The sequence below is a fragment of the Mus pahari genome, chromosome 5 (assembly GCF_900095145.1).
Source record: "Mus pahari chromosome 5, PAHARI_EIJ_v1.1, whole genome shotgun sequence".
NCBI classification, from domain to species: Eukaryota; Metazoa; Chordata; class Mammalia; order Rodentia; family Muridae; genus Mus; species Mus pahari.
The window spans coordinates 94,576,263-94,589,425 of NC_034594.1; the positions used below are offsets into that span (position 1 = coordinate 94,576,263).

At 36.3% G+C, this 13,163-nt stretch overlaps 1 protein-coding gene across 2 annotated transcripts in view; it reads right to left on the reverse strand.

Moving 5' to 3' along the window:
- The window catches only part of Ptpn4 (protein tyrosine phosphatase non-receptor type 4), a 168,477-nt gene that overhangs the window by 24,414 nt on the left and 130,900 nt on the right, over positions 1–13,163 (reverse strand). For both annotated transcript variants that reach the window (XM_029539304.1, XM_021197760.2), the window contains 6 exons: positions 10,449–10,605; positions 7,583–7,749; positions 5,785–5,875; positions 5,559–5,620; positions 3,140–3,286; positions 1,852–1,980 (listed from right to left, as the gene is read on the reverse strand). In XM_029539304.1, coding sequence (XP_029395164.1) covers positions 1,852–1,980; positions 3,140–3,286; positions 5,559–5,620; positions 5,785–5,875; positions 7,583–7,749; positions 10,449–10,605 — 753 coding nt within the window. The remainder of the gene's footprint in view (positions 1–1,851; positions 1,981–3,139; positions 3,287–5,558; positions 5,621–5,784; positions 5,876–7,582; positions 7,750–10,448; positions 10,606–13,163) is intronic.

Consider the following 13,163-nt stretch of genomic DNA (forward strand, 5'->3'; position numbering starts at 1 on the left):
GAGAAAGACGTAAGACAGAGGCTAAGGGAGAAAGGATAGGAAACAGGAGAGGGGGAAGGAGTATTTGTCCTTGGGATGGGGGTGGGTGGGTGGGTGTTGACAAAGGACTGCTTATGGACAGAGAGGAGACAGACTTGGCAGTTTATAAAGGTAAAAGGGGAAGAGTCAGAGTACGATAATTAATTTAAACTGAGCATGTTAATTAGGTGAGCCAAGGAGGCTTTAGATTGCTGGACTTCAATACTTTGATAGATGGATTCGTAGTCAGTTTCAGAAGGAGAAAGGAAATGAGCCTTTTGGGCTAGAACAGGAATGAAATCTAGCAAAGCAGGGTAAATGAAGAAGAAGGGCAAGGCTTGCCGGGCTGGCTAGAGCCCCTTCAATGAAGGTAAAAGTTAATCAAGACTTTGGGAGTGGAAGCTGCCTATCTACTATCTATCAGTGTATGTGCATTTTTATTTCATTTCATTTTATTTATTTATTTATTTATTTATTTATTTAGGTTTAGGTTTAGGTTTTTTTCCAGACAGGGTTTCTCTGTGTGGCCCTGGCTGTCCTGGAATTCACTCTGTAGACCAGGCTGGCCATGAACTCAGAAATCCGCCTGCCTCTGCCTCCCAAGTGCTGGGATTAAAGGTATGCACCACCACTGCCCAGCATTGTGTATGTGCATTTTTATGTTGGGTAGAAACTTCGTTTTTTCTTTCTATTCGGCTCAAGCTAGGATTAAATACTTGCACCACAACACTTAGTTAACACTGACAGCCATTTTAAACAAAGCCAAAGGAAGAAAGTAACTGCCACATAAGACTGTGAAGGCCCAGGTCTCTCCCACCAATACTTAAACAAGTGAGGTAGAGCCTTACTGGCTCTCTTATAGCCAATAAGGAAGGAGCCTGATGATGTGCTAACATATAGAAAAGGAATCTGACACTAAACGAAGCTAAAAATTACAGGGAGAAAACGGCTAAAATTTATTCAAATAAGAATAAATAAGGATATACTGACTAGCTTATGATATAATGTATCAATCTGTAGGTTAAACATTAAGATAGTTCTTTATTTTAATCTTTATTTTCCTAAGTAAATAACCAAGAGGTAGGCAGGTGTGTGTATATTGTGTGCATAGTGATTTCTATCTTCAACATAGTCCTTTTTCTTAGAGTCTAACTATAGATATATAAAGCTATATCTAGCCATGACATTTTTATTTGTATAACCAGAGTACCTCAGAACTATGCAAAGATAAATTAAGTGTATGTATGTATGTGCATATGTGCGCACTATGTATATGTGGAGGCGAGAAATGTCATCAGGCATCCTGCTTCATTACTTTCTTCTTATTCCCTTAGAACAGTATCTCTCCCTAAACCTGGTCATTGCTCAGAGCTATGGTAGGTAGAACTCAAAAAGTCCCAGGGATCCTTCTGTCTAAATTCTCAGTGCTGGGGTCTGAACTTTCCTTATGACCAATCAGCAAGTGTTCTTTTGTTTCGTTTTTAAGAATTATTTATTTTATGTATGAGCACACTGTAGCTGTCTCCAGACACACCAGCTGTAGCTGTCTCCAGACACACCAGAAGAGGGTATTGGATCCCATTAAAGATTGTTTTGAGTCACCGAGTGGTTGCTGGGAATTGAACTCAGGGTCTCTGGAAGAGCAGTCAGTGCACTTAACCTCTGAGCCATTCCGTCAGGCCCCAGCAAGTGTTGTTCTTAACTGACAATCCATCCTTCTAGCCACCAGTTGAGTAACTTTTGTTTCCCAGTAACTAGTCTCAGACTAAAAACATTTTCATTTTCCAAAGTCTTTACATCAGTTCTTATACACAGACACTCTTGACTTCTTACCTCTTGGTTAAACAGTGTCATCTTCCTGAAGATATAGGCCGGGTTTCCTTCTTCAGAGTGGCAGGTGACTTGATAGCATCCATAGGATGAGCTTTCTGTGGGTTCTGGCCAATATTGGTGACATTTAACCTGATTGTTAACAGATTCAATACAGAAAATTACCTATTTAGACATAAATTTGAACTCTGCAACTTTCAAAATGATCTAATTTTTTAAGAACTTTCAGATTTATAGGAAAAAATTCTTATGCATCTTATAGCTACTATTATTTTCGTGTGTACACGTGCATATTGTATGAATATTACTGTGTACATATATGATTATGTATGCACACATATGTAGCACTGTGCTCAATATTGGGTATCTTCCATCACTCGTTACCTTGTTTATTTGAGAAAAGGTCTATCACTATATTTGTAGTTCTTCAATATGGCTAGNCAAGCTGGCTGGTCAATGAGCACAGGGATCTGCTTATCTCTGCTTTGGCCCTGTAGCTCTAGGGCTACAGATGCAAGCTACCAGATCTAAATGGTATGTTGAGTGCTGGGGCTCTCAAGTTAGGTCCCTATGCACTTTATTTATCCATCTTGCCTGGCTGTTCACCGACCTTTAAAAAAAACCTTCTCTAAACAATCTGTTTGGCTATATCCTGATAAGAGTTTTATTACAGGTGTATAGGAACATGTGTATATGTACTATATAATCCTAGCTCTATTTCCATATCACTGACCCATTTAAAGTGCAACTGCTTTCAGTACAGTTCATAGAAATGTGTAACCATTCCCCTAAACACTTAGTTTATTTTCACTGTGCCATAAAAAACTCATATATTCTTTAGTAGCTGCTATGCTTTCTGACCCATTTCATTATTTTTCCCAAACCTGGACTTAGGTATCTACTAATCTACTTTCTGTACATATGAATAGCCAACCTGGGATGTTCCATAAAAAGAGAATCATACAATAATTTTTGTTTTGTTAACAATTTCTCACTTAGCATAATGCTCTTCAGTGTCGCCCAAATTTTATTATCACTACTTCAGGCACTATTATTGCCAAATATTCTTCAGTATTAAACTTTAAACTTTTTAAACTTTAAACTTTAAAGTATTGATTTTAAATAAATACAATGAAAAGAATGGTAATATTTGTGTTGCAGTATTGTGCTGGTAAAAGTCTTAAGTATTTACCTGTAATGATTCAAACTATGGAACCAAAACAAAAGATAAAAGGCTACAATGTAACTTGAAAAGAGCCCAAGTAATGTATAAGATTAAACTATAGCTTACTCTGCCACGTTCGACTTGTGTGGTCAACATCACAACCATGGAGGAGCCTTGTTCCCAAGTCATTTGCCAAAAATCTTTACAAGTGTGTGGTAATGGTCCTTGACAAGCAATGTACTGATTTATAATACTTGAAGAAGGAATTTCCATCTAACAAGAAAAAGTCATTAAAATAAGAAATAATCTTCATTAATAATTTTTCTTGTAAAAATGTCCAAAGTAATACTTATTCATTATTTAATTGATGGAAGAGGAATTTAAAGCAAATCTTTTACAGGCACTACCTCCTTTATTTTTTATTCCTTTGAAACAAGGTCTCACTATGTAGCCCAGCATCTGAACTATTATAGGCATGTACCACCATATCTCATACTATTATGGCTTAAGAGGCAGCGTTACAGAGGACCTTGTTTTAAAGACAGAGAGTTTGTAAGAATATTTTTAAAAAGTATCTATAAATAGTTTATTGGTAAATTTCTAAGGAAAAAAAATTCTGCCATTTATTTTAGCTGAATTGTGCTCATTAAATAATGTGAAGAACCATTAATATTTAAGTTTGTTTTTAGAATGAAATAAGACAATAAATATAGAGGAATCACCACTGTACATTTGAGGTTGATTTCAACAAGCTGATACCTAGATATAGCAATTTAGAAAACCCCCAAGGTACCTGAGACCTGAAGTCTCCCCCAAAGCCGCTCCCCGCTGATTACCAGAGGTAACTTTGCTTTTTTACTTCCTAGTACCTCTGTCACACAAATAGTTTGTACAAAACAACTATTTTTCTATAAAACCAACTTTATAATAGTAGCACAATATTTATGGTGTTGAAAGATAATACCTAAATTAGTACCTAATTTCTTTCTTCTAATCGCCCTCCTTAAAAAAAAAAATAGTGTAACTTATATAACTTACATTTTAGGCATTGTTAATGTTTGTTACCAGTAGCAAAGTAAACTGAGCCCTTCTCTAAACCTGACATTTTTAGCAAGTGAAAAAATATATCTACCTATAAGGTCAAGAGGAAGAAATGAAAATGCTGGATTAAAAATAAAATGTATGCACACCTCAACTTCTGACGATACCAAACTGCTCCCAAAAGAAACCAGTCAACATTTTAACCAACAACACACAGGAATGTAGTTATTTGATACTTGCCAATATAGCTATAGTCCCTTATCCATAGCTCTGAAAAGACCAAATAGTCTGAAATGCAAAACTGGTTTTGGTGTTTTGAACCTTGTCCTAACTTGAAAGCACTTTAAAGGTGACTTTAATTGAAAGCATTTGACAGCAAAATGTGACTTTGACTTAATCCCACTCAGAATATTTATATAATATCAGTATAATAATTAAAGGGCCCCTATTCCATAACCTGCTAGGGATATTACTTCCTATAGCACTGCTACAAGGACTGAATAGTCTTTAAAAAATAAAAATCTAAAAATTTTCAATGCCTATGAATACTTGAAGGCTTCAGATAAAGAACTATACGTGTGTATGTTATCATCAAATTTTTGGACTTTCATTTTCAGAGATAAATAGTAGAACTTCTATATAGTTTAAATTTGTATTTTGTTTTATAAATTTAAACTTTCATTTAACTGTGATACTTATTTTTCTAAGTTTCATAATATTATTTTGGCTTTGCTTAAAAACAAACAAACAACAGCTCCACAAGTCTTTATCTAAGACCAAAAGGAGGAGCCGTGTGGCAACTTATATCACTCTCCTCCTATTCCTTTGATAAAGGGGCCTCATGATTATGCAGCAAGCTTAACTGCTTTATAATCTCTGTAGCCCCATAATTGCTAAAGTTCTTATGCAGCTTCAAAACAGGAGGTGGGCTTTGTTGATTATCCTAGGCATACAGAGGAAGAGACCATTTGAGTCACTGGATAAGCATTTTTTTTCCAGATGACATCAAAAGGCAGCTGTTTCATTCCCCTTTTATACTTCCCACATGCAACTCCGATTACTGTACAGTACCATATCCTTTACATTTTCATGTTTATTGTGGGTAACTGCACCATTTACAATCACTGTGATGAAGTGCTGTATAGAGTTCTTATGTACATGAAGGTTGCAATGCTATTCACCATGGAGAGAATGTAGTTTAGCTTTCTTCAGTCATGAATTACACTTCAAATGCTATTGGCTATGCATTCAAAGTTAACAAAACAATAATGTTATTATTAAATAAAGCTTTAAATGAAGCTGTGCACTGATTAGCTGATGAAATGAGACTATTTACTTATAAAGACCTAACTACCTACTTGCCTTAGTAATGATGATTCGCTATTACCTAGTTCATCAATTGCACAAAGAATCAAGGTTAGACTTTCAATAAAAAGGAATTAACCTTCAAATTCACAATGGTTTTCAATGACTCCCAACAACAAAGGCATAACGAAAAACTTACATTTATATAGTTTGCATTGATGTAGTCTTCATTACCTCTTAAAAGAACCCGTGTAGCATCATCTGAAAAAAATTAAAAAGAAACAATGGTTTCTTTTTCTGTTTTGGTACTTGGGATTAAACCACTAAAGCTATATCACTAATGAACCACACTCTAGTAATAAAAATTTAACAAAGTTTTATTTAAAAGATGAAGCTTATAATTGTAAGAGTTAATAGATACTTACAAGGTGAGATATCTCTGTATCTGTTTTTGGAACTATTCTGAGGTAATTTGGCACAAGACATTGTCATTCCAGGCTTTTTCCGGTAGAGTTGCTTTAAGAACAAACAAACAGAATCAGTCTGATACTGATGAGCCACCAAGAGCTCTGCTGCTTTGGCACACTTGTTTCCACTGCAGTGGAAACTCCGTCCGTCCTCTGTGCACACCATGATACCTTTCACAACAGTCACGTGCTGACCCAGAGCTACAGGCCACTATTGGTCATTTCTGACATGCAATACGCATCTATGATATTTTGAAAAGTTGAAAACACTTTTGCTCACTAAAGTATTTCAATAGCAAGTCTACAGAGAACATTTGGCTTTATTTTAGTTTGAAAGTGTTCAAAGGTATACTGAGACATTTTCAAAAAAGAATGGATGCATGTCATGTCTTAGCATGTTTTATTATTAACAGCATTTATATACAACATATTTGTATATGGGCATCAATATTTTAAAACACATGGGGAAATTCCTGGTTTTATTAAAGATAAACAAATTAAGATAACTATGACAGAATATTGCCATCTACAAATGTGTTAGACTAGATTTATAACTATCTTGGATTATACAACCCGTGGGCCACAGGTTGGACATGTCTGGTTTAAATATAGACTTTCAAATTAATATATACTCACTAATCAAAATAAGAGATTAACAGCCATGCCAGGGAAAGGTGATGCATAGCTCTAATCCCAGGACTTAGGGGGTATGGGCAAGTGATTCTCTGAGTTTGAGGCTAGACTGGTCTACAGGCTGAGTCCCAGAACAGCTAGGGCTACACAGAAAGGGCCAGCATTATAGAGAAAGACCCAGTCTCTGGGGGTGTGGGGTGTGTGTGGGGTGTGGGATTATCAATCAAGAAGCATTCTTTTTCATCTCAGATAATGATCTCAGAAATTATAAGACTATACACACAAAAAAACTAGAAAAAGATTAAATATTACAAACTATGAATTTTAAATACAAGTTATTTTCTTAACTTTTGCTTATTCTTACTTTATTCATTTTTTTAATACAAGGACTTTGCTACATATAGCTAAGGATTGCCCCCAAATCATGGAAAATTGTAATACTGTGATACCCAATATTACAAATGATATGTGCTGTGACATTTGGCTTTGCACAAGCTTTGAATTTATAAAACAATACTCTTATCTTGTAGTTTCCATACAAAAGAACTAGTAGATTACATGAAAAAAACATATGAAATGTGTTTACTTTTACTACTTTTATATATTTTGAGAGGGATCTCACTGTACAGCTTAGGCTGGCCTGGAACTCATTGTTCTGGGCTCATCTTGAACTGAACGACATCTTCCTCCCTAGCTTTTATTCTTCTTTTAAAAAGAAACTTATCTGGGCAGGAGAGATGGATCAGCAGTTAAGTGTACTGACTGTTCTTCCAAAGGTCCTGGGTTCAAATCCTAGCAACCACATGGTGGGTCACAACCATCTGTAATGAGATCTGATGCCCTCTCCTGGAGTGTCTGAAGACAGCTATAGTGTACTTACATATAAATCAATCAATCAATCAATCTTAAAAAAAAAAAAAAAAAAAACCTTATTTATACAGTCATAACCAGTATTGTGGGAATAATTTTTAAAAACTACATTTTAGAATTCTTCAAGCTAACATATTCTAAGCCTATCATTTTACCTTATAAATTATAGTGCACAGTAGATTAGGCCCTAAACAACTCTCAAATTATTTAGCAAATACTGATTTAATAATACTGATACAAGGTTATCACTTACATCAAACTGTGCCAGTACTGTTCCAGTGATAAGCCCCTCAGCTAGCTGGATCATTGACTCCCGCAAGGAATGGTCATCTTGATGGACACTATCTAGTGGGGCTTTCTCAGGAATATACTGGAAGTCTGGTTCACTTTCTAATTTTTCTTCCACTACATCATATACAGCTAAAATAAAACAAAAAAAAAACACGGTAAGAATCTTAATAGAATTCAGTAAGAAATTGCTAGATGTATTCTACAGATTCAATAACTAATAATTGCATTATATCTGATTGATTCCTTTGTGTAGGAAACAACAATGACTGTGGGGTCGAAAGGCTGTGGGGTTGCTATTCCTTTGGAAAAAAGAAGGGTTTTTTAGCCATCCATATACTTAATATCTGAAGACACATTAAGAAAATGAGGCAGGACTACAGCAGTTAAGAGCACTTTCTGCTCTTGAAGAGGACCTAGGTCCAGTTACCAACATCCACCTGGCAATTCACATCCGCCTGTAATTCCAGTTCCAATGGATAGATGACCTTTTCTGACATTCTTGGGATCCTGGGCGCATGGGGCAAGTATAAACACACACAGGAGTGTTCAAATGTGTGATCATGATCATGCAGACACACACAGACAGACAGACAGACAGACAGACAGACAGACAGACAGAGACACAGACACACACACAAAAACAGAGTTAATAAATACAAAAATAGAGAAAATGAGGCATTTTGACCTAGAGATCTAAATAGACAAGCCCTTAATTTCTAGAAAATGGATCAATGGCATAGACAGAAGTTTATACACCATTATGTCTAAAGATATGCTGGCTTTGATCATATGATAAATTAACACAAAGCTGAATAAATCAGCTCTATATTCTCTCATCCACCTAGTCACTAAGCATCTTTCATGTTCGAGTTAGTATAAGAGAGCTCAGATCTTAGATGCTGGGCCTATAAATGCCAGGCCTACAACTTATCCTTATTTATTCTCCCTCTTAGCTCCATTTAAAGAAAATTAGTTTTACATGTATGGGCGTTTTGCTTCAATGTAGGTATGTAAAACAAGTGCATATCTGGTGCCTATGAAAGCCAGAAGGAGGTATTAGATAACCTGGAACTAGAGTTATAGACCACTGTAAATCACCATGGGGATATTGGAAGACAAACTCTGGTCCTTTGTAAATGTATCAAGTGCTTGTAACTGCTGAGCCATATCCAGCTCCTTGACTATTGTTTAACATGAGCTCTATTAACACACAAATGAATGGTTCATCCATATGTAAACCTATATTCTCTGGAAAAGATTGCCTCCTCTTAGCCATCTTGCTGGATTAGGAAACATCATGTACTATACTTGAGAGAAAAAATAAGATGTGACAAAATCCACACTGAAAATGAGTGGAGGTCTCCATCTAGAATAATTCTTTACAGGGCCCTAGCTGGGTTCCTCCTCGGTTTTAAAATAAGAAACATCTGAAAGTGCAAAAAGGCCTTTGCTGTTAAAGACTTTTGTTTATATTCTGGCTCTGTGACCATTATGAATCTATAAACAGGAAATAGTCTTTGAAAGTATTTTCAACTCTAAACTGAGAGTAATGTACCTATCATATTTGGTGGCTCTGAGGATTAAGGAAAAACATACACAGCAGCTTAGGTACGAAGAAAATCCCAACAGCTACTGACTGTTGTCACTGAGTGCCACAGGAGCTATTATCAGAAGAGGACAGAAAAGCCAAACTGAGAGATTGCTGTTGGTATAAAATTGCAGCTACGACACAAAACAGACAGTATGAAGCCTAAACAAACAAGTTCCTCAGAATCAAAATGAATGTCTGTTACTGCCTGTTTAACATTCTTAGAAAGCCAATTCAGGATTATACATGGATAATAACAGAAAATACAGAAAAGAAGATGCCTCCTTTTAAAAGTATAAAAAGGGAATTTTTCTTTTCTCTATGCAACATCTCACTGTAACATTCTCACTCATGAATATAACAGATCTGAATTACATCTACGACTCTCCTGTGTGTCTCTTCTGTAATAAAGATATCCTCCGTCTACATTCACCCCTTTTCTGTTTTGTTTTGTTTTTTGTTTTTTCAAGACAGTGTTTCTCTGTATAGCCCTGGCTGCCCTGGAACTCACTCTGTAGACCAGGCTGGCCTTGAACTCAGAAATCTGCCTGCCTCTGCCTCCCAAGTGCTGGGATTAAAGGCATGCCTCACCACTGCCTGGCCATATTCATTCTTTTAAGATACAAGACTGTATAAGTACCTCATGCTGTTTATATATCTGCTAGTGGACATAGCTGGGTATATAACTTGGGTACTGAGAATGGTGCTATAGTGAATATAAATGCAGATAATGCTAGTAATATGTGCCCCCGATAAGAGTTTGACATATTAGTCAAGAGGGTACCACCTACACAAAATGTAGTTAACAGTATTTTTCTTTGTTTTGGAATTTTCTAGAAGCGACTATACTACTCTTAGAGTGGATGAAGAGGGAGGCCACTATGGGTATGGTAAAATAAGCAGAGAAAAAAAATTGAATGAAGGAAAGTCATGAGTTACAAAAAAAAACAAGAACTGTTTGCAGAGCAGAGGAAACACAAGTCCACAGACCTTAAAGTATGTCAGGTTGAAGACTTGGGGAAACAGTAAGGACTCCACTGTGCATCAAAGTTGAAAGAAAGTGTGACTGGGAGACGGGCAAGCTAAGATTTTGAATTTTTTTTCTCCGATTATGAGAGAGAGCACTGTGGTTTGAAGAGGAAACTGACATGACATGTGTATAGATGCTGACTCAGGCTGCCGTGCCCAGGAGAAAACAGCAACAAATGAGGACAAATCCTCAGCGCTTCAGACTACTTACCATTAGGCCGAACTAGGAGCACGAGTTCCCCAGAATGTTTCTCACAGCTAGCTTTAATAAACAAGACTACTTGATCGTGGGTATGTTCTGCAATGTCCCGATCATTTATTAGTACCACTTGGTCCCCTTCATTTAGTCGAGGGACACAGAGGTCAGCCTGTAATATAATGTAGATAAGTGTTCAAATATGTGCCCTGCATCCTGAAAATATAAAACTTACTCTTTACAGAGTATAGAAAGAGAATTAAAATTACATATAAAAAAGCATGCATGCAAGGGTAGAAAAATGGATACCATCTCAAAAAGTAAAATAATGAGAGTGACTGAGGAAGTTATCAGCCTCTAGTGTCTCTCTCCCCTCTCTCTCTCTCTCTCTCTCTCTCTCTCTCTCTCTCATACACACACACACACACACACACACACACACCACACCACACAATCTTTTACTTGAAAAAGCAGAAATTAAGTTTTCTTTTGAGCATCCTATTTTGTTTTACAGCTTCACTGAAAATTCAAATTCCTTCCTCAAGGCCTATTATGTCCAGAAAGATTCAGATAAGAAATATGTCAAAATGCATACATACATTTAGGCAGTCTTAATTTTGTACTGTTTGAATATATACAATTTCAGTTCCCACAGCTTAAAGAACATCAGTTTCTGAATCACATCTTCCAAATTTTAGTTTTCAGAATATAGTGTCTTATTGCATAAACTATACATTTGCAGCTAGTGCTTCAGTCCAAAAGTTTGTTTCTCAAAATGGAGCACTACAGCTGCAGAGAAGCCTCAGTGGTTAAGAGCACTGGCTGCTCTTCCAGAAACCCTAAGTTCATTTTCCAGCACCCACATGGGGCTAAAAACTCCTCTGTAACTCCAGTTCTAAGAGGGAATCAGATGTCCTCTTCTGGCCTCCACAGGCATGCATATAGTGTAAAACATAAATTCAGGCAAAAATAAATATAAAATAAAAATATAAATATACATAATATATAAATAATAAAAATAACAAAAATAAAAATAAAAATGAATCTCAAATCTCAAATGTTTATATAGTTCCTTATGTAAGGAAATGAATCTATATACCAGTTTGATTCTACACTTTTATAAATGCATATTTAGGATACCCATAATAAAGCAGAATGGTTTCTAAAGTATTGGGAGAAATGCTAATTCAGCAGAAAGCACTGTCTTCCCATATTACTCTATGGGTAGCATGCAGTCAGAAAAGAAGTGCTCTATGTATAGGGGATATGAGTCCTCTATGAGGCTTTTACTATACCCATCAGCAGGGATAGAAACTTGCAAATATTTAACCTGCCTTTTGCCAGATATAAATTTTGATTTGCATTTCTTTCTGATCTGAAACCCTAGATATTAGACAAGTTTTCTAAGAGGAATAGACATTGATTACAAGACTTCCATTTGTAGCCGGGCGGTGGTAGCACAGGCCTTTAGTCCCAGCACTTGGAAGGCAGAGACAGGCGGATTTCTGAGTTCGAGGCCAGCCTGGTCTACAAAGTGAGATTCAGGACATCCAGGGCTATACAGAGAAACCTTGTCTCGAAAAACCAAAAATAAAATAAAATAAAAATAAAAATAAAAGATTTCCATTTGTAAAGAAAATGATGTTTTAAATGTGAACTGTCCATTTCTGAGGTACCCAAAACATACACACAAAAATCCTGACATTGAAACCCAGTACTCAACATGCCGAAGCAGGAGTATCTCTTGAGTTCAACCTAGGTTTAGTCTACTTAGTGTGAGTTCCAGGACAAATAGGGCTAAATAGAGAAACCCTGTCTCAGAAAAACCAAAAAACCAACAAAAACAAGCAAGAAACTGTTTCCTTTAATAATCTTTTTCTTAAAAGGTCACAACATGGAAGACTGTGGTGTTATCTATATTAATGAAGTAATTTAAAAATGACAAGATTCTACTGCTTTAATATGTCCAACAAGGTTTTGTCACTTCAATATGTTCTAAATTCTGACTATTTTTATAGCATAGTTCTATGTAGCAGAAGGGAGGAAGTCACCAGCAAGAGATTTAGCTCGTAAGAGCACAGGATGTTCAGTGTCATAATTCAAATAACTAAACAGGAAGAAAAAAGAAAGTAAAACATATCAGTAATTCCATTTTTTCAGGAGAAACACTGCTAATATTTTAGCATGCTTCTCGATAACACCAATAAAAATTACTTAGGTGACTGATTATTACAGTTTAATGTTTTTAGCATGTGCATATTAGAATTTAAAAATGATCCTGGCCGGGCATGGAGGCACACGCCTTTAATCCCAGCAATTGGGAGGCAGGGGCAGGCGAATTTCTGAGTTCAAGGTCAGCCTGGTCTTCAGAGTGAGTTCCAGGACAGCCAGGGCTACACGGAAAAACACTGTCTCGAAAAAAGAAAAAAAAAAGAAAAAAAAATTCCTGTATCATTCCCATTTAAAGGACTTTTAAAACAGAAAGTGGGCAACCCAGTCAGTCGTAGCACAAGCCTTTGATCACAGCACTCGGGGCAGGCAGACACAGGCAGATCTCTCTGAGTTCCAGCCTGGTCTACTGAGAAAGGTTCAGGACAGCTAAGGTTACACACAGAAACTCTGTTTCGAACTCCACCCACTCACTCACCTCAAAAAAAAAAAAAAAAAAAAAGGCAAATAATGAACTACTGTAAAAAAAAAATAAAGAGCAAACAGCAACAACAAAAATAT